Genomic DNA, 22,826 nt, shown 5'->3' with positions numbered 1-22,826 from the left:
GGATTGCTGACCATCATTTGTATTGCTCTGTTTTCACAATGTCTGCTCATTGTAGCAACCTAGAATGTTCTGCAACTTCTCTTTATTATATTACTACATATAATTATATTTTATTTCATTTCTATCAAATACTTGCCACATCTGTACGCTGCCCTTTGCCCCGGATCTTTTAAATGTGAACTGCTGCTTAAGTGCATGTGTGTGTGTATGTGTATGTGTATGTGTATGTGTATGTATGTATATATATATATATATATATATATATATATATATATATATATATACACACACACACAAAAACATATACACAAGCACATCATGTCGGACCATTCCATTGTGTACTGATGCGATTTGGTGAAGAGGGCATACACTCCTTGAAACACATTGTCTATTGTCAATTATCTGTTATCTAATGAAGAAAAAAACGTATTTTATTCATCCGTGACTGGTTTCTCTTATCTGGTTTGCTGCTGTCTGACATCTGTTGAAGTATTCAGTTTTCTCCCAGCAGATCCACTGTGTCTGTGGGACCTTCTACTACAGTTCAGCTACATGCAACTTGATAGCGTTAGGGCAAACTATTACATGGAAAATCTCTATGAAACTGCTGATGCAGTTTCATTGTAATATTAGCAATCACTTCTCTCTTACGGGTCATAGAGGCATGCCCACAGAAGTGCCCCCTGGCTGCATCTCTCCCTGCTCCTGTGTGCCACTCTTACTCTGTGATTGACAGAGAGAGCTCTTCAAGCCCAATCAAAATGGCACTTTAGCTCCATTGGTACGCCATTGATCTTATTTTGACAATCTATATAGAAGTCATCAATACATATTGCCAGAAAACAGCTTTAACCCCTTAAGGACACATGGCGTACTGGAACGTCATGTGTCTGCTCTCGATCTATAATGCGGGGCCACGGCGTGGCCCCGCGTCATAGCGGGTCGGGCCCGGCCTCTAACAACCGCCAGGACCCGTGGCTAATAGCGTGCGATGCCGCGCACTATTAACCCTTTAGACGTGAAAGTATGCCGGTTAGCTCAGTGGGCTGTTTGGGATAGCCGCGGCGAAATCACGGCATCCTGAACAGCTTACAGGACAGCAGGAGGGTCCCTACCTGCCTCCTCGCTGTCCGATCGCCGAATGACTGCTCAGTGCCTGAGATCCAGGCATGAGCAGTCAAGCGGCAGAATCATCGATCACTGGTTTCCTATGAGAAACCAGTGATCAATGTAATAGATCAGTGTGTGCAGTGTTACAGGTCCCTATGGGAGCTGTAATACTGCAAAAAAAAAAAAAAAAAAAAAAAAAGTGATTAAAGATCATTTAACCCCTTCCCTATTAAAAGTTTGAATCACCTCCCTTTTTCCATAAAAAAAAAAACAAAAAAAAAAGTGTAAATAAAAATAAAAATATATAGTATCGCCGCATGCGGAAATGTCCAAATTATAAAAATATATCGTTAATTAAACCGCACAGTCAATGGCAAAAAAAATTCCAAAGTCCAAAATACTGCATTTTTGGTCACTTTTTATATGATGAAAAAATGATTAAAAAGCGATCAATAAGACCTATCAATGCAAAAATGGTACCGCTAAAAACTTCAGATCACGGCGCAAAAAATTAGCCCTCATACCGCCCCATATGCGCAAAAATAAAAAAGTTATAGGGGTCAGAAGATGACAATTTTAAACGTATTAATTTTCCTGCATGTAGTTATGATTTTTTCCAGAAGTACGACAAAATCAAACCTATATAAGTAGGGTATCATTTTAATCGTTTGGACCTACAGAATAAAGATAAGGTGTCATTTTTACCGACAAATCTACTACGTAGAAACGGAAGCCCCCAAAAGTTACAAAACAGCGTTTTTTTTTCCAATTTTGTCTCACAATGATTTTTTATTCCATTTCGCCGTAGATTTTTGGGCAAAATGACTGATGTCATTACAAAATAGAATTGGTGGCGCAAAAAATAAGCCATCATATGGATTTTTGGATGCAAAATTGAAATAGTTATGATTTTTTAAAGGCAAGGAGGAAAAAACGAAAATGCAAAAACGGAAAAACCCTAGGTCCTTAAGGTTAAAAGAAGTATTTTAGTTATAGACATTGTCTGATAGGTGGGGTTCCAGACTTCACTTATTAACATAATCATTTACAGTCTGTCACTGCCCTGGCTAGCATAATTGTCTGTGCAGTTGATGCCGAATATGACCGAATCACTTCATTTAATTCCTGTGCATGGTATAAAAACCAGCATCTTACCAGCTGACTCAACACACAAACACTTTTCTGTACTGTTTCCCGGGTAACATCTGCTTGACGCACTTTCAAGGCCTATAAAACAAAGAATAGATTCTGATAAGTAACAACGGCAAAGGCTTTAAAAAAGGTGCAGAATTACACAATACAATACATAAAACTAAACTTGAATCTATCTTTTTTAAACTTTAATCTAACAAATATTACTTCCAAATCACAAACTGATCAAATAAAAGAATAAACTGTGAAAAAAAAGCCTGTTTATTATTCAGCTTGAATAACACAAAAGGCGATCCCCTGTAGAGGTAGCCGGAGGGCCTCCCTCTGCATTCATGGCTGCCCCACTAGATCTGCATTTGATTGAGCCTGCCTTGAGCAGGCTCAACAAATGAACACCGATCAACAGAACTGCATTGATCCGTATGAGAATCTAAATGATTCCTCCTAAAAAAGTGTATTTAAAAAAAAGTTTAATAAAAGTTTAAAAACACAAAAAAAAAAGTTTTAATCTTCCATATTAAAAGTACATATCACCCCCATTTTCCATATAAAAATATGTAAACATAATAAAAATATATATAATTGGCGTGTGTGTAATTGACCGAACTATTAAAAAATAACAATTTATATCCCGTATGGTAAATGGCGTTAACGTTAAAAAAAATACCAAGTCACAGAATTGCGTTTTTTATAATAAGATTATATCCCAGAAAAAATTAAGTAAAAAAAAAAAAAGTGTTTAAAAAGTTTGATCAATATCAAAATGGTACCGATGCAAACAGCATATTACGGCCCAAAAAATTTGCCCTCATGCAGCCCAGTATACCGAAAAATAAAAATGTTACAGGCTCAGGGATTTTTTATTAAAAAGTGAAAAGAAAATTATTAAAATTATTAAAACATGAGGGAAACTAAACAAATTTGGTATTGGTGTCATCAGGCCGACCAAAAGTATTAAAAAAAAAAAAAAAAAAAAAAAAAAAAAAAAAACACATGTAAAAGATCGACCACAAGGTGAATGGCGACAAAAAAAAAAAAACAACACAAATTTGCATTTTTTTCAATTTCACCTCACAAATAATTTTTTTTGTTTCATAGCATAAGTTATGGAAAATGAAAGGTGTCATTACAAAGTATACTTGGCCCTGCAAAAAACAAGCCTCATATGGGTCTGTAGAAGGAAAAATAAGAGTTATGGCTATTATAGGAAGAAAAAAACGAAAGTGCAGAAACTAATAAAGACCTTACTATTTTGGTTGAAATAATTTTATCTACCTGGACAAGTGGATTTTTTTGAGGGACAAGTAGATTGTGCTCCACTTTAGTCCCTTGGACAAGTAGTTTTTTTTTATTTTTACACCCCTGCTCCCCTACAAATAGTGTCACAATGTTTTCTGAAATCACAGAGATATTCTTCCTCTCAGACTGGGATGGTGTTAGGACACTGTACCATACTTAATAAATATCAATACCCACACTTCTGGTTTTATAATATCCACCATAGGTGGTATATTATTGATACTGTAGCAATAACAATATTGACCAGTAGGAACAAGGGATAAACTGTTGCTATTAGGAAATGCTACGGACTTGATACCCTGCCTAGGGCAGGCGCACCTGCAACGTGTGCTGACCCTATTGGGCTACTATTACTGGTATTGTTCTTACATGTAGACAATTATTTGAGGGTAGAAGTGCACATTAAAATCCCAACACACTGCCACTTGTGATTGCATTCACTAATAATTCACTTATTTTAGTAATTTACCAATAAAAGTTAAGTTTTATAAGGTGAAGGGTTTATAAGGGCTTTATTTACACTCTTCCCCCACCTGTGGGCAACTCATTGTGATGTACGTGTTTATTTTTCTGAGCACAGGCGCACACATTATATATAATAATATTCTAACACTAGAAGCCTTGTCACTTCATATCATTATCACCTGTCACTGAAACATGCATAAATCCAGGGACTGTCCCCTCCTGGTGAGTATTAAGTCTGTGAAAAGCCCAGTGTATTACCTGCTTTAATCTACTAGAAAGCAAGAAAATCAGAATGAACTGAATGATACCTTTGCTTCAATCTGTCTATAACAAGAAACACCATAAACAGTCTTCCGTTCTCCGCTTCTCGGTGGGAGGTGAAAAAACACTGTGTCTGTAAAAAACGGGAATGCAGAGTTTGTCAGTAATACAAATACAAAAAAATCACTGAAGCATTAAAAGAAACAAATAGCAGTCTGAGACAGTGGAGGGCTTTACATGCAATCTGCTGGTGTTATGGGGTAGTTGTTGCGGTCAGAGCTAGCTTTTCTGTTAGTAAAGGTCTAGTAATGTCAAGAGCCTTTTGACTATAAAATGCACAAGCTTTTGAGCAAGATGTATTTGAGCAAGAATGGTGTCTTATAGAATGATAAGAAAATAAAAACTTGGTAATTATCCTAGCTATCTGGAAGTCACTGTAACAAATATATAGAGACCTCTCATTGGGATCTTGGGAATGTGATCAGTGTGAGAATTGGGAAGGGGTTTTGGTTTATGTTGTCCCTTTTTTCCTATATTGATATTTAGGATTGGGACACATTTATTTTTGCTTCACTGAACTCTTTGATTTTCAAAAAAGGTGTTAACATGTAATACAAAAAAAAAAAAAATAATTATTACAAGAAACCGTAAGGCTCTATTCACACTTATATGTCTATAAAAAAAAAGTTTGCTGGAAATGCTTGACAATAAAGTCTTTATTGCACAGAGCAAACTATGTACTACGGTAAACTTCTTTTTCAGCATCACTAGAACTAAACAAACTACCGTATTTACATTGCCTGTTCTGAGAGAATTATATAATTGCAAATTTTTGTATAACCGGCTTTATACAATCTGAAACACTAATCTTCCTCCTATACAAATAATAAATATTATGCAATAACGCATTTTCATACCTTCCTGAAAGTTGTGTGCGCCATCTGGCAATGCAAGAAATGGTAGGTATTTCCATTCTTCTGGCAAGAGATTGCTGTCATGTCCCTCTCCAGGAATCAAAGGAGGGTAAGAAAATTCCACCTTTAGGAGAAAAAGAAAATGCAAAATGTCTATTTCTAATCATTTGTGTCAGATTTTCTGCAGAGATCAGTCTCAGGGTTGCACTTTGTTTAAAAAGCCACTTGACATTATAGAGTCTTCGGACAGGCTGAACCCTTTTATAAAATAATAGGGGATCCTAAGACACTCTCCAGAAACATGTGGCCAGGACATAACAGAGCTGTAATGAATAGAACCCTAACCAAAGATTTTCAGACCTGTTAGGTAAAGGCATCTTTAGGGTATGTTCACATTGAGGAATTGACAAGGAATTTACTTGCGTAATTTTGTGTCAGTATTCAGCGCCAATTCCATCTTGAATTAAGTGAAAACTAAGAGACTGAGGGCCCGGCACTTGTAGGACTAGGGTATGCAGACATGTGTCAGGGGTCGGACAAGGCGATTCTGAATATGAATTGGTAGCGGTGGTGCTAAGTCCAAACAGAGCATGAACAATTGATTGAACAAGGATTCTTTATTGATTGGCGAAGTCACAGGCATACATCACTCTGGAGCCCCTGCCTCCCCCTTGATGTTTCCTGGGATGGTAAGTGCAATCCCATGTCTTTTTTAAAGTTCTATTAACTTTAATGGTCTTTTTGCCGCTCTATTCCCACTGAGAAGTTTCAGCAGATTAAATTCCGTTGCTCAACTGTATTCTGCCAGAAGACAGAACATGTTTATTTTTCTGGCAGAATCCACAAGTAAAAGCCCATTAAAGTCATTGAACAACTTAATTGTTCCTGATTAAATGAGTTTGAAGTGGAATTGAAGCAGAATTTTCGTGCAGAATTGAGAGCCAACCTATTTGAGGATGTAGTAAAATTCTGCTTTGAGCTAAAGATGGCAGATTTGCATAATTTCCTGACCAAAATCTTTCCTTGCCAATTCCGCTGTGTGAACATACCCTTAGGGGACGGCCAAAAGGAAACCAAGAGAAAATATTAGGTCATATTTTTTGTGATTATGGGGCATCCTCAATTTTTAAACAGGAGATTTCTCATTATAAATACAACAGATATTTACTGAGCCACTAATTGATGAAAATAAGCTGGTTCATTTTACATGGACAAGGGTTCTGGTAGCGGATGATATTAAACATCTGGGCAAAAATGTTTTGGAAAAATGATCCTCACATGATTCCTCTCTGGTGTGACCAGAGCTGTGGTAAAAGAAACTTTAAAGGGGTACTCCGGCCCTGGGACATCTTATCCCGTATCCAAAGGATAGGGTATAAGATGTCTCACCGCGGGGGTCCTGCTGCTGGGGACCCCTGCAATCTTGTATTCGCCACCCACCTGTTTGCGCTGCACGCCACGGTGCCAGCTCACAAACAGCCGGGTGGCGACCACTGGGCCTGAAGTCACGACTCCGCCCCCCGTGTGTCGTCACCCCCCCATTCCCGCTATGCAAGTCTATGGGAGGGGGCGTTACAGGACCCCCGCGGTGAGACATCTTATCCCCTATACTTTGGATAGGGGATAAGATGTCTCAGGGCCGGAGTACCCCTTTAAATAATTGTATTCCAAATATATAGCCACAGAGCAGACATTATTTTACAAGCAGTAACACAATTCTTTTCTTAAAAAACTAACAGTATTTAGACCAAAACCAGATAAGCTGAACTTACTTTACTTGCTCTGTTACACCTAAATGCTTTCTTGGGCCTATGCAACACAAGGTGGCTTTTACTATACAAAGAAATTCTACAACACAGATGTTTGAAACTGACAGAAACAAAACACAATAGAGCAACCTGTGATTATCTCCAGAATGGCCTGATGCTGAGCAGAGGGAAATGAACACTCCATAACAAGAGGACAAGGAATCCAATGCCATGACAGGTGGTGATTATGGAAATGTAACTTCAATAGCCTTTCCACCTGTTACTTGGGTAACTGAAGACCCCCACGACTTTGAAAAGAGAAACATCTCGACTATACGGAGTGCCCAGGGTTATGCTCCTCTAGGCAGGCTTTATTCAAAATAAATGAGGCTCTCAATTACACACTGACATTAAGTTGTTTATGTTATTCAACGTCACACCTAGATATCAAAGACTTGTTTCTTTACAATGACAGCTATAAAAGAAACAGTCCACACCAGTCACAATGTATTGGAATACATGGAGTCATGTAGTATTCATATATATATATATATATATATATATTTTTTTTAAATATATATATATATATATATATATATATATATATATATATATATTTATTTATTTATTTTTTTCATGTCACAGAAGAAAAATACATACTACATAAAGATTTAAAAATAGATACAAGATTTAAAAATAGAAATAGGAGGGAAACCCAAAGTAACACAACATAAAATCCCTGAGCACACAGTTCTAGGGAAAGAGCTTAAAAGGAATTATCCAGTTATTAAAAATGAAAAAGCCTATCCTCAGGAGAGGCCATCAATAGTAGGTCGGCAGGGATCTGACTGCCAACACCCCCAATGTTCAGCTGCGTCAAAAGACTTGACCCTTCCAAACAGGTGTTGGATGGTAGTGTCATTTATTTTTAAAAGGCTTGTTCATCTCTTCAAAGCATATCATCCATTATGAAATCAAAAGGATTATAGTGCAGTACTAGACACAGTCAATGCAAGATGTATGAAGCAGTGCATAGAAGCAATAAAACTATAGCAGTGCTTACCATGGCCCCTTTAATAAAATGATCGATGGGGGTGCCAAGAGTCAGACCCAAATGATCTGATATTGCTAGCCTATTCTAAGAATACACCATCAATATAAAAAGTCAGAAAAATACCTGTATGTACTATATACAGGGATGTGGAAATCCTATCGCCCGACACCTGGGACATGTAGTTCCGTGCGCCGGGCAGGCACATTTTTCATAGATTTAGCCCTGTATGGGGCATGCAGGGCCAGACTGACTCTCCCCCCCCCCCTTTTTTTTTGTTTTACATTTTTTATGTGGTGTGAGGTGCAGGAGCGGATGCAGACTTGCATGGGACACAAGTCTGCACCTCACACCGGCGCTCTCAAGGTGTATGGAGCAGGCTCCTGACTCCTGCCCACTCCATACTCGGCGGCCCCCAGCTGATTTCAGTAGCCGGGGTCCGCCGCTAATAGCCGGGCAAGCGGCGATCGCCGTGGGCAGCTATTAACCCTTTAGATCACCACTGACAGCGGTGTCTAAAGGGATCTTTTAACCATCCCTCGTGGTCTAGCGGGGTGGATAGCCCCTCCCCCCCGCAGTGTGATCCGAGGGGGGGGGGGGGGGGGGGGGAGATCTCCTGTGGAGGTAGCCGGAGGGCTTACCTCTGCATTCATGGCTGCCCCGAAAGATCTGCATTTGATTGAGCCTTGAGCAGGCTCAATCAAATGAACACAGATCAATGGAGTTCAATAGAACTGCATTGATCTGTATAAGGAATCTAATTGATTCCTCCTAAAAAAGTGTATTAAAAAAAAAAATGTTTAATAAAAGTTTAAAAACACCCATTAACCCCTTCCATATTAAAAGTTCATATCAGCCCCCTTTTCCATATAAAAATATGTAGACATAATAAAAATAAACATATTTGGTATAGGCGCGTGTGTGTAATTGACCGAACTATAAAAAAAAATAACATTTTATATCCCGTACGATAAATGGCATTAACCTAAAAAAAAAAAAAAATACCAAATCACAGAATTGCATTTTTTTAATGTTTATAATATCAAATAAAAAGTGTTCAAAAAGTCTGATCAATACCAAAATGGTACCGATACAAACAGCATATTACAGCCCAAAAAATGAGCCCTCATACAGCCCAGTATACAGAAAAACAAAAATGTTATAGGGTCAGGGATTCGGAAAGTAAACAAATTTAGTATTGGTGTAATCAGGCCGACCTAAAGTATTAAAACAATATGTAAGTTTGACCACAAGGTGAATGGGGAAAAAAAGAAAAACCCCAAATCTGATTTTTTTTTCAATTTCACCTCATAAATAATTTTTTTTTTGTTTCATAGCATAAGTTATGGAAAATGAAGGGTGTCACTGCAAAGTATACTTGGCCCCGCAAAAAACAAGCCTCATATGGGTCTGTAGATGGAAAAATAAGAGTTAAGGCTATTATAGGATGAGGAGGAAAAATGAAAGTGCAGAAACTAATAAAGACCTTATTTACATAGAATATTTTGCAAGTAAATTCCGTTGTGTGAACATACCGTACTCTTTAGAATATGTTCACACAACTGAATTTTAGTGCAAAATATTCTGAATGGACATTCCGCTGCAGCAGAGTCCCGTGGATCTCAGTGGTATTCTGTTTCGCTGTTCACATAGTGAAAAATCCAGATTCCAGCATCTGCAGAAAAATAGACATGTGTATTCTTTTTGCGGACACATTCTGCACACATTCTACTGAACAAGAAAGCTCTTCATCTCTATATAAAAGCAATTTACATATCAATAGTAATTTGATACAAAGCTGTGATTCATGAATATAACCTAATAAGGAATCATCTTAATTTTATTTTTATACACACAGTGCTACTCTGCTAGGGAGCATGTAGGTAAAGCTTCTGAGACTAGGTAGGGGCACTTTTTATTCCTTTTATACATTTCAACAGTAACCAAAGAGTAATAAATTCAGTACAATTATAGAAGGGCCAAAGTACAAAGATTCCACACCAGGATATACAGACATCAATTCAACCACAGCTGCCACACCAGTGTAAACTGTACACAAGGAGGAAGCCGCAAAGTTACAGCTCTACCTCACTGGAAATCCTGGAAACCCACGACTAAGGTGTTTTTTCTTTAATAAATAAAGGCTATGCTTATAAAAACTAGCAGGTATGAATCTTCTTCTAAAGAACTAAGGCCAGACATTAAAAAGCTGGAATAAAAATGTTTCCAGATCAATTGGTGACAGAAAGTTAAACAAATTTGTAAATTACTTTTATTTAAAAAATCTCTAGCATTCTAGTACTTATCAGCTGCTGTACACTGCAGAGAAAGTTGAGTTGTTCTTTCCAGTCTGACCACAGTGCTCTCTTCTGATACCTCTGTCCGTGTCAAGAAACATGAGAGATTTGCTATGGGGATTTGTCTCTAAACTGGACAGTTCCTGACACGAACAAAAGGTGTCAGCAGAGAGCGGAAATATGACGTATAGAAAAAGATCAGCTCACCCACTCCTACGGAACAGTCTATGCACAGCAACAGCACACATCTCCTTTTGGAAGCCCAGAAAGAAACACTGGGGCCGAGTCTCCAGGTGCAACGTTCACAATGAAGAAAACAGGTGCTTCTGGCTCCCAAGGGTAAAATTCAAAACTTTAATAGGAAAGTTTAAAAATACATTGTGGATCCAAATGCAAAAACAAAAAATAAAACACACGAACGAAACGCCAAAGTGTTTCGACTTGTTAACAAGTCTTAGTCATGGCTATGACTAAGTCTTGTTAACAAGTCGAAACACATTGGCGTTTCGTTTGAGTGTCTTATTTTTTGTTTTTGCATTTGGATCCGCCATGTATTTTTAACCCCTTAAGGACGCAGGACGTAAATGTACGTCCTGGTGCGGTGGTACTTAACGCACCAGGACATACATTTACGTCCTGTGCATAACCGCGGGTATCGGAGCGATGACCGTGTCATGCGCGGCTGATCCCGGCTGCTGATCACAGCCAGGGACCCGCCGGCAATGTCCGCCATTAACCCCTCAGGTGCCGGGATCAATACAGATCCCGGCATCTGCGGCAGTGCGCTATTTGAATGAATGATCGGATCGCCCGCAGCGCTGCTGCGGGGATCCGATCATTCAGAACGCCGCACGGAGGTCCCCTCACCTTCCTCCGTCCGGCTCCCGGCGTCTCCTGCTCTGGTCTGAGATCGAGCAGACCAGAGCAGAAGATCGCCGATAACACTGATCTGTTCTATGTCCTATACATAGAACAGATCAGTATTAGCAATCATGGTATTGCTATGAATAGTCCCCTATGGGGACTATTCAAGTGTAAAAAAAAAGTAAAAAAAATGTAAAAGTAAAAGTTAAAAAAAGTGAAAAATACCCTCCCCCAATAAAAAAGTAAAATTTCCGTTTTTTCCTATTTTACCCCCAAAAAGCGTAAAAAATAAAATTATATAGACATATTTGGTATCCCCGCGTGCGTAAATGTCTGAACTATTAAAATAAAATGCTAATGATCCCGTACGGTGAACGGCGTGAACGAAAAAAAAAAAAAAAGGCCAAAATTGCTACATTTTTAATACATTTTTATTAAAAAAATTATAAAAAAATTTATTAAAAGTTTTTTATATGCAAAAATAGTGTTTTTTTGGTTGCGCCATACATTTTATGATATAATGAGTTATGTCATTACAAAGGACAACTGGTCGCACAAAAAAACAGCCCTCATTCTAGTCTGTGGATGAAAATATAAAAGAGTTATGATTTTTAGAAGGCGAGGAGGAAAAAATGAAAACGTAAAAATGTAATTGTCTGAGTTCTTAAGGCCAAAATGGGCTGAGTCCTTAAGGGGTTAAACTTTCCTATTAATCCCTTAAGGACTCGGGGTTTTTCCGTTTTTGCACTTTCGTTTTTTCCTCCTTACCTTTTAAAAATCATAACCCTTTCAATTTTCCACCTAAAAATCCATATTATGGCTTATTTTTTGCTTCATATCGCGGGAGCCGATGCAGGACGTAAATATACGTCCTCCGTCGTTAAGGGGTTAAAGTTTTGAATTTTACCATTGGGAGCCAGAAGCACCTGTTTTCTTCATTGCCAGCAGAGAGCACTGTGGTCAGACTGAAAAGAACTACACTAGTTTCTCTGGTGCATACAATAGCTGATAAGTACTGGAAGCATTAAGATTTTTCAATAGGAGTAATTTACAAATCTGTTTAACTTTATGGCACCAATTGATTTGAAAACATTTGTTTTCCACCTGAGTACTCCTTTAACCCCTTAAAGGGGTACTCCACTGGAAAACATCTTATCCCGTATCCAAAGGATAGGGGATAAGATGTCTGATCGCAGGGGTCCTGCTGCTGGGGACCCCCGGGATCTCTGCTGCGGCACCCCAGTCATCCAATGCACGGAGCGAACTCGACTACAGCCAACACGCCCCTGTCACACCTCCATTAATCTCTATGGGAGGAGGTGTGACAGTTACGTACTAGCCACCACGCCACCTCCCATAGACATGAATGGAGGTGGCGTGGCATGACGTCAAGAACACGAAAGCTCCAAGCTTCCGTGATCCGGACACCACCGCTGCCAGCCCAGAGATCATGGTGGTCCCCAGCGGCAACCCACAAGCCTTGCCCATAAAACAATACAAGAAAAATGTATTTTAGGCTCTACGTTTACTGGATCTATGACATATGATAGAATAGTTATAATCCTAATCATATTCTCTCCAATCCTACAGACATAATGGGTAAGCTAGGATTCTATATTTATGTTAAATTGATAGAATGGCACTATTTTCAGGGATAATAAAAAACAATACAAACAACATGATGTTAGGCATGGACAGGCAGGTGCTCTAGAAAATGTTCTTCAAAGACTGCTACTGCAAAAGACCAGTCCAACAGGAAAATACTGGGTGAAAAGTGAGCCTGAGAGGTAATGAAAAAGAATGTGGCTATAAAGCCCTGGTGCTCTTTTTTCTCCTGCAGACATTCAGGGCTAGTTAGACCACTCAGGTTTTTACCCTTCATAAATATTACCTTAAAGGGGTACTCCACAGGAAAACATATTTTTGAAAATCAACTAATGCCAGAAAGTTAAACAGATTTGTAAATTACTTCTATTTAAAAATCTTAATCCTTCTAGTACTTTTCAGCTGCTGTATGATCCACAGGAAGTTCTTTTCTTTTTTGAATTTCCTTTCTGTCTGACCACAGTGCTCTCTGCTGATGCCTCTGTCCATTTTGGGAACTGTCCAGAGTAAGAGCAAATCCCCATAGAAAACCTTATTTTGGACAGTTTCTGACATGGACAGAGGTGTTAGCAGAGAGCACTGTGGTCAGACAGAAAGGAAATTAAAAAAAAAAAGAACTTCCTCTGGATCATACAGCAGCTGATCAGTACTGGAAGGATTAAGATTTTTTAATAAAAGTAATTTCCAAGTCTGTTTAACTTTCTGGCACCAGTTGATTTAACCCCTTAAGGACTCAGCCCATTTGGGCCTTAAGGACTCAGACAATTTTATTTTTACGTTTTCATTTTTTCTTCCTTGCCTTCTAAAAATCATAACTTTTATATTTTCATCCACAGACTAGTATGAGGGCTTGTTTTTGGTGCAACCAGTTGTCCTTTGTAAGGACATCACTCGTTACCATGAAATGTATGGCACAACCCAAAAAAATACTATTTGTGTGGGGTAATTGATAAGAAAACCGCAATTTTGCTAATTTTAGAAGGTTTTGTTTTCATGCTGTACACTTTACGGTAAAATAGAAATGTTTTCTTTATTCTGTGGGTCAATACGATTAAAATGAAACCCATGATTATATACTTATATTATTATACCGCAAAAAAAATAACTTTTCAACCAAATAGCGGGTCGGGACCCGTGGCTAAAATAGCACGGCATTGATCGCGGTGCCGCGCGCTATTAACCCTTTAGACACGGCGGTCAAAGTTGAACGCTGCGTCGAAAGTGAAAGTATGCCGGTTAGCTCAGGGAGTTGTTCGGGATCGCTGCGGCGAAAAAGCGGCATCCCGAACAGCTTACATGACAGCTGGAGGATCCCTACCTGCCTCCTCGCTGTACGATCGTCGAACGACTGCTCAGAGCCTGAGATCCAGGCATGAGCAGTCAAGCGGCAGAATCATCGATCACTGGTTCCTCATCAGAAACCACTGATCACTGTAAAAGATCAGTGTGTGCAGTGTTATAGGTCCCTATGGGAGCTATAACACTGCAAAAAAAAAAAAAAGTGGAAAAAAAAAAGTGATGATAATTTAACCCCTTCCCTAATAAAAGTTTGAATGACCCCCCTTTTCCCATAAAAAAAAAAACAGTGTAAATAAAAATAAATGGTATCGCCGCGTGCGGAAATGTCCGAATTACAAATACCGTATTTATCGGCATATAACACGCACTTTTTAGGCTAAAATTTTTAGCCTAAAGTCTGTGTGCGTGTTATACGCCGATACCCCCCAGGAAAGGCAGGGGGAGAGAGGCCGTCGCTGCCCGCTTCTCTCCCCCTGCCTTTCCTGGGGTCTAGAGCGCTGCTGTTGGCCCTTTTCACCCCCTGGTTATCGGCGCCGACAGCCAGGAGGAGAGAAGGGGCAGCGGCACCCATTGCCGGCGCCGTTGCCTCCCCCCATCCCCGGTGGCATAATTACCTGAGTCGGGTCCGCGCTGCTCCGCTGCTCCAGGCCTCCGTCGTTGCTATGCGCTGAACGGCGCGGCGCATGACGTCAGAGCGCCGCGCCGTGCATAGAAACGACGCTGGTCCCCAGCGTCGTTGCTATGCACGGCGCGGCGCTCTGACGTCATGCGCCGCGCCGTTCAGCGCATAGCAACGACGGAGGCCTGGAGCAGCGCGGACCCGAGCAGCGCGGACCCGACTCAGGTAATTATGTCACCGGGGATGGGGGGAGGCAACGGGGCAGCGGCGAAGGCAATGGGTGCCGCTGCCCCTTCTCTCCCCCTGGCTGTCGGCGCCGCTTCTCTCCCCCTGGCTACCAGGGGGTGAAAAGGGCCGACAGCAGCGCTCTAGACCCCAGGAAAGGCAGGGGGAGAGAAGCGGGCAGCGACGGCCTCTCTCCCCCTGCCTTTCCTGGGGGTATATCGGGGTATACACGCGCACACACGCACCCTCATTTTATCATGGATATTTGGGTGAAAAACTTTTTTTACCCAAATATCCTTGGTAAAATGAGGGTGCGTGTTATAGGCCGGTGCGTGGTATACCCCGATAAATATGGTATATATTGTTAATTAAACCGGACGGTCAATGGCGTACGCGCCCAAAAATTCCAAAGTACAAAATAGTGCATTTTTGGTCACTTTTTATGTCATGAAAAAATGAATAAAAAGCGATCAATAAGTCCTATCAATGAAAAAATGGTATCGCTAAAAACTTCAGATCAAAAAAAATTAGCCCTCATACCGCCCCATACGCGGAAAAAAAATATATATATAAAGTTATAGGGGTCAGAAGATGACAATTTTAAACGTATTAGTTTTCCTGCATGTACCGTATTTATCGGCGTATAACACGCACTTTTTAGGCTAAAATTTTTAGCCTAAAGTCTATGTGCGTGTTATACGCTGATACCGCCCCAGGAAAGGCAGGGGGAGAGAGGCCGTCGCTGCCCGCTTCTCTCCCCCTGCCTTCCCTGGGGTCTAGAGCCCTGCTGCCGGCCCTTCTCACGCCCTGGCTATCTGCGCCGCTGCCCGTTCTGTCCCCCTGACTATCGTTGCCTCCCCCCATCCCCGGTGGCATAATTACCTGAGTCGGGTCCGCGCTGCTGCAGGCCTCCGGCGTGCGTCCCCTTCGTCGTTGCTATGCGCTGCACGGCGCGGCGCATGATGTCAGTGCGCCGCGCTGTGCATAGCAACGACGCAGGGGACGCAAGCCGGAGGCCTGCAGCAGCGCGGACCCGACCCAGGTAATTATGCCACCGGGGATGGGGGGAGGCAACGGGGCAGCGGCGCCGGCAATGGGTGCCGCTGCCCCTTCTCTCCCCTTGGCTGTCGACGCCGCTTCTCTCCCCCTGGCTATCGGCGCCGGCAATGGGGCACGGGACCCATAGTCAGGGGGACAGAACGGGCAGCGGCGCCGATAGCCAGGGGGTGAGAAGGGCCGGCAGCAGGGCTCTAGACCCCAGGAAAGGCAGGGGGAGAGAAGCAGGCAGCGGCGGCCTCTCTCCCCCTGCCTTTCCTGGGGATGTATCAGGGTATACACGCGCACACACACGCACCCTCATTTTACCATGGATATTTGGGTAAAAAACTTTTTTTACCCAAATATCCTTGGTAAAATGAGGTGCGTGGTATACCCCGATAAATACGGTAGTTATGATTTTTTTCCAGAAGTACGACAAAATCAAACCTATATAAGTAGGGTATCATTATAATCGTATGGACCTACAGAATAAAGATAAGGCATCATTTTTACCGAAAAAAGTACTACGTAGAAACGGAAGCCCCCAAAATTTACAAAAAAAGAAGCCATCATATGGATTTTTAGGTGCAAAATTGAAAGAGTTATGATTTTTTAAAGGCAAGGAGGAAAAAACTAAAATGCAAAAACGGAAAAACCCCGGGACCTTAAGGGGTTAAAAGCCCTCTATTTTGCTGACCTATAACTTTTTATTTTTCCGTATAAGTGGCGGTATGAGGGCTCATTTTTTGCGCCGCGATCTGTAATTTTTTTTTTTTAAACCACATTAGCATATATAAAACTTTTAAATAAATTTATCAATTTTGGGGGGGATAAAATGTTATATAAAAAGCAATTTTGGACAATTTTTTTTTTTTTACACGTTCACTGTATGGGATAATTAACATAATATTTTAATAGTTCGGATATTTACGCACGCGGCCATACCAAATACGTTTATACAATTTTTATTTATTTATTTATTTATTTATTTTTTTTTTACACTTTTTGGGGTAAAATGGGGAAAAATGGACAATTTGCATTTTTATTGGAGGAGGAGATTTTTTTCAATTTTTTTTTACTTTTTTTTTATTACACTTTAATAGTCCCCATAGGGGACTATTTATAGCATTATAGCAATCATTTGATTGCTAATACTGTTCAGTGCTATGTCCTATGCATAGCACTGATCATTGTTATCAGCTATCCTCTGCTCTGGTCTGCCCGATCACAGACCAGAGCAGAAGACGCTGGGAGACGGACGTAGGCAAATGATCGGATTTCCGCGGCAGCGCTGCAGGCGATCATCCACATTAAGTACCGCACTTCTGCAGATGCCGTGATCTGTATTGATCACGGCATCTGAGGGGGTTAATGGCGGACATCCACACGATCGCGGATGTCCGCCATTACCGGCGGGTCCCCGGCTGCTATCAGCAGCCGGAACCTGACTCACATGACCCGAGCATCGCTCCGATGCTCGCGGTTATGTATAGGATGTAAATGTAAGTCTTGGTGCGATAAGTACCACCTCACCAGGTTGTACATTTACGAACTGCGTCGTTAAAGGGTTAAAAAAAAAAATGTTTTCCAGTGGAGTATCCCTTTAAGAAAACCCACCAAAAAAACTAACCTTCAGCAAGGTTCTACACCAAATTGACCATCTGACTCATGGAGGTCCTGCTTTGATTTTCTTCCTCATTACAGATGACAGTCTCCAATCCCATTTTGGGCACAAAATATATGGTGACAAACACCTGAACTTTGGCGTTATGCACAAGCCAGTACGGAACAATGTAAACACAACACAATCTAGTACAGGTACGGAGTAAAGCCAGCCATAACATAGCTGTTGGCTGGATATGCTTGGCTGGGTCTAGTGTTCTGAATGTAAAGGTGGTAGGTACTGCACTGTTTTCTGAATGTAAAAGGGGTAGACACTGTAGTCTCCGTTGGAGATGGCTTATCGCCCAGAAAAAAAAAATAAATAAAGCATATTGAATTTTGACTGTCCAATCTTTGTTCTCTGCCTAAAATCTGCCGCTTCAGCTGACATATGTCTATGCTTTCTGTTATCAGGGCATGATATGAAATGTGCTTTTGCAACAGGTTGGGGGAATACTGGTCTAGGAAACAGTCAGCGAACTAGACTGCAGACATATCATCATTTCCTAACAACTTAGACTAGATATTTTTATTGCTCTGCCCTGTCATAGGATGAGAACATATCGGTGCCTGCCCCACCTTCAGAGAGGCTCTTGTGCTGAACAGCAATGACAGCCCGCACAGTCAATCACAAACTGAGACAAGATCCCATCTCAGCAGGTGATTGGCTGATGCCTAATGCCTAACCGACTCTATTGACTGAAATGATAAGGCTAGGTTCAGATTACGGAATCTCCGGGCAGAAAATTTCCGCCCGGAGATTCCGAGTGCGGCCAGAGCCGACTGAATCAGTCAGCGCTAGGACATCGCGGACACTGAAGTCTCCAATTGATTGCAATGTGTTCCGCCAGTATTTCCATTATAATGGGGAAAGAGTCTGTTTGAAGGAAACCTGTCACTTGTTTCATGCTGCCCAATCTGCAGGCAGCAGAATGCTGAGACACTTTGATTTACTCAACTCATTTCAGAATGATCATAGTAATCAAAAAAAGATGACAGGACCTAGGAAATTAGGGTGAATACCGACCACTGCTTCCCATCCTGCCAGCCTTGAGTGACACATCTATCCCTAGGAGTGTATAGGTAGAGTCATGAAACTCCTGCCTTCTGTGACTACTTACACAGGTCCTTGTGACATTTTTTTAACTATCAATTCTCTGAAATGCCAGAGTGCTTCAGAGCAAGTCATAGTGTATCTATATCCTGTCTGTAGTTAGTGCAGCATGAAACAAGTAAGGCTTTTTTCACACTCCTGTTAGTGCACAGCAGTGCAGCGGGCTAGCTTTTTCTCCTGCTATTGATAACGGCGCCCAGCGGCCTCCATAATAGTAAATGGGACCCGTTGTTGCCGATTGCTCCCCGTCATGAGAACGGCCGTTAGTCCGGGGAAAAAAAAAGAAGAAACATTTTCATGGCTCTTCTTGACGGGGAGCAATGGCAGTGTGAAAAGGGCCTTAAAGGGGTTATCCACCCTAAGGTGATTTTAGTACGTACCTGGCAGGCAGTAATGGACATGCTTAGGAAGGATCTGCACTTGTCTTGGTGCTAAATGGCTATGTTGTGAGATTACCATAATACTGTGGCTAGCTTTTTGTGAACTGGTATTTCCTGTTTGACTTTTCTTTTTTGACTACAAATCCAACAATTCAATTTTTCTCCCTCCCACACATCAGCCTCCCCACCCATTGAAACATAAATGAGCTGCATCCATTCAAAGACCTGTGGTTTTCAATCAGGGTGCCTCCAGCTCTTGCATTAGTTGCAGATTGATCTCTCTCCCACCAAGCGATCCCTCCACCCATTGAAGCAGACAGGCTCCCTGTCATCAGCTGACTAGTGAGTCAGGTCTCGGCAGCATTGCAACCTGGGAAAAATCTGAGACAACAGTAATTTTGTATGCTGGTAAAAATAAATATTGAGGTTAAAATCACAGAAGAATTGTGAGAAAACCGTCACACACACAGGTACAGACACTATATTATCAACTACACTAACTTTACAGCCCCTGTAAATACCCCTGGAATACCCCTTTAAAAGGTTCCCTGTAACCCACACATTTACTTCATGGTAAAGGAGTATGGAGTGGGCATGGGAACCGGGCCTGTACCATACTGAGCAGGTGCTGGCTGCAACTGACATCTGCTGGTACAACCCGACATCTGAGTTTACTTTTATGCAGGCTGTATCCATAGAGCACCCATCTCATAGATCAGGATAATGCATATACATCACATTGATCTATCGAATGTTTGCTCAAAAAAAAAAAAAAAAAAAAGGAAAAACATTTTTTGAAAATTACCTAGTATTGTCGCATGTAGAATTTTTGAAACTACATTCTTAATTCCACGTGTCAATGCAAAAGAAATCTAAGAGACAAAATTGCTGATTTTTGGTCACATTATATCCCAGAAAAGGTGATCAAAAAGTCAATACTGGGCAAAACTACAGCTCAGTGTTTTACCATATGGTGTACTCTGGAAAAAATGACTGCCCTACAAAATTGCCCAATTCCATTTTTTTTTCAACTTTGCCCTACAAATATTTTTTTCAGGCTAAGTAATGCATTATATGGTAAAATAAAGGGTGCCAGTAAAAAGTACAACTTAAACAACTCTGTCATTGGAAAAATATAAGTTATAGATCTGAGGAGGAGGAGGAAGAAAATGTAAGCTCTATGGGGAGAAAAGTTGCCCAGTTGCCCATAGCAACCAGTTTGCTTCTTTCATTTTTAACAAGGCCTCTGCAAAATGAAAGAAGCAATCTGATTGGTTGACATAGGTCACTGAGCAACTTTTACTTTGCACAGGTTTTGAAAAATCTCCCTCAATAGCCCTGATTTACTAATGTCAACATGACTCTTTTTCTCGGGTTGTGCAACCAAATTTGTGTTGTATAGCCCATGCAGCACAATTTCCCGGCAAAAGATATCATCACTCAGAGTGTTTTCTAAACCCGTCAAAACGGGCATGGTTAGCTCAAAAAGAGGCCTGTTCCCGACAAGAAAAAAAAAACTCAGAATATGATGAAAAACTCAGGAAAACCTGTGAATTTTGCTTCACCAAAACCAGACAGCTCTGAGCTGTCGGGAAATTACTCAAAACTGAGTGAATCCTACCCCCATCATGGAACAGGGTCCATTCCATGATGAGGGTTGTAGTACAGGGGCTGAGGGATTGATCGCATCGGGTCTCACTTCTGAGACCCAATCAGAAGTTATTAAGCAGGGGAGCGGGCGGCATGCTCCGCTCCCCAGCGATGTAAAATGTATTTTACATTCCCTGCCAGGAGCCCTGAATGGCAGATACTGAGGAGCCATTCAGGGCTCCCGGCGGAGTTCTCAAATAGAAAAGCGGTGGTGGGGAAAGATATATAGAATTGCTGGGGGGAAGGGTATATGTCTGGCCCCCATCAGCTTCTATATTTCTTGCCCCCTGTTGCGCTATCATATACCCACCACAGCGCATATATGTGTGTGTATATAACAACAAAAAGTCCAACAGCACTCACGGGTTCAAGTAAAAAACACAACGGTGTTTATTTAAACCATGTTCAAATGCAACGTTTCAGTGATATCCACCACCTTTTTCAAGCATCAGTGTGTATATATATATATATATATATATATATATATATATATATATATATATATATAATAGCAAATATGATGCAGCACTCCACAAGTTGCAATAAAGGTGGTTTTATTCCATCATGTGCAAAGACAACGTTTCACCAGCCTCACGCTGGCTTTTTCAAGTGAATAATAGTGATATTGGTGGGTATTTATAGACCGCCCACTAAGTCATGTGACATAGGTAATACATGATTGACATATAGAAATAAGGGGTCATCAGAGAACATTGTGCAATCAAAAATATAAATCAATAGTATAAATAATCATATACAGTGTTCCATACATATAAAAACATCCGGTCATCATTTGATGTAGAAATACCTGTAATCGGCATAATAAATCAAAGTGAACTGTGAATATGTGACGTGATGTGAAATGCCTTCCGGGGTCCTGCCGCGATGTATCCCAGTCACAGGCGCCAAAGCGCCGGAAGCGGTGTGCGCATCGCTGAAGAGTAGAGGCATTTCCGGGTTCGGGTAGAACGTGATACCAGGAGCGCGTCCTCGCATCCATGGCAACCCGACTCCGGACCAAGACGTGGCTGGCGCATGCTCAGAAAGGTTCCCTATCCTGTCAGTGAGGATAATCTCCCTGCATAAGAGGCCATATCAATATCGCTGCATAGAGTGTATACAGTTTGATTGAATTAGCTTGGCAATCATATAAGCTAAATTCAGTAAAAAATAAAGGCATAATGTATTCATTCCTGGGGGACAGCAAAAAAGTCTAGTGAAGGCTGAAAAGTAAAAACAGCAGACACAGAGCAGGTAAGTAAACAAAGAGAAATGCAGTCACTGTTGCTAGGGCTGGGATCCCATATCTTGTGGTTGCCCCTAGCAACCGGTCGCAATACGAGCTGCAAAGATAGAAAAGAGGGTAATGACTAACTCCAGTCGGCGTGTTTGGGCCGACTCCACTCTCCATGCATACTAAGATGAGTTTACCGGTGTATATGAACCGGGACCGTTCTGGCATCAGCATATGTAGACCAAGATTTCTTCGGTGTGTATGGACCGATATCTGTTTCACAGTAAGATGTAGAGTAAGAAGCTAAAAAATGAAGAAATGTAAATTGTTAAAACAACCTAGCAAACTCCACCATGCAAAGACATTTATTAATGTGCGTAGATAACATGGTCCATAGCGTATCGGGTTCTGTATTCAGGGGGTGTCTTATGAGTATTGTCCATGGACATGGACTATCTCTGCACCTATGAAGTGGTATCCCCATGCATATCGGGTGTTTAACTCTCCAAACCCTATAACCCACGCTATCTTGGGACCTGAATCTAAATCGCACCCACATGCATAGAACATTCACACTGGAGTATAGGTAGTCAGTTAGTAGGTCCAATCCTCAAAGATATATAAAGAAAGGTATGTGGAGGGGGAGTAGAGTCAATTACCCAGAGAGCAAGAAGTAAGGTTTGTAGTTGCTGAATATTTGGTTGCTGTTTCCTCAGGAATATGTAATCGGAATAAAGTATATAGGGTGGAGTGACGTCAAGGCAGGTACCCGGAAGGCATGTGAACTAAAATAGAAATTGAGAGAAAAGGAATTAGTTGCAAGAATGAATCACTATACA

At 41.1% G+C, this 22,826-nt stretch overlaps 1 protein-coding gene across 1 annotated transcript in view; it reads right to left on the bottom strand.

Annotated features, from left to right (window-relative positions):
- The window catches only part of AVL9 (AVL9 cell migration associated), a 138,737-nt gene that overhangs the window by 110,622 nt on the left and 5,289 nt on the right, over positions 1-22,826 (bottom strand). The window contains exons 2-4 of the mRNA XM_056520407.1: positions 5,205-5,325; positions 4,335-4,420; positions 2,266-2,337 (exon numbers count right to left, since the gene is read on the bottom strand). Of these exons, the coding sequence (XP_056376382.1) occupies positions 2,266-2,337; positions 4,335-4,420; positions 5,205-5,325 (279 nt within the window). The remainder of the gene's footprint in view (positions 1-2,265; positions 2,338-4,334; positions 4,421-5,204; positions 5,326-22,826) is intronic.

Source organism: Hyla sarda, chromosome 5, assembly GCF_029499605.1.
Source record: "Hyla sarda isolate aHylSar1 chromosome 5, aHylSar1.hap1, whole genome shotgun sequence".
Classification (NCBI taxonomy): Eukaryota; Metazoa; Chordata; class Amphibia; order Anura; family Hylidae; genus Hyla; species Hyla sarda.
Note: the sequence above shows the minus strand (reverse complement) of the source record. Positions and strands in the feature narration are given on the sequence as shown.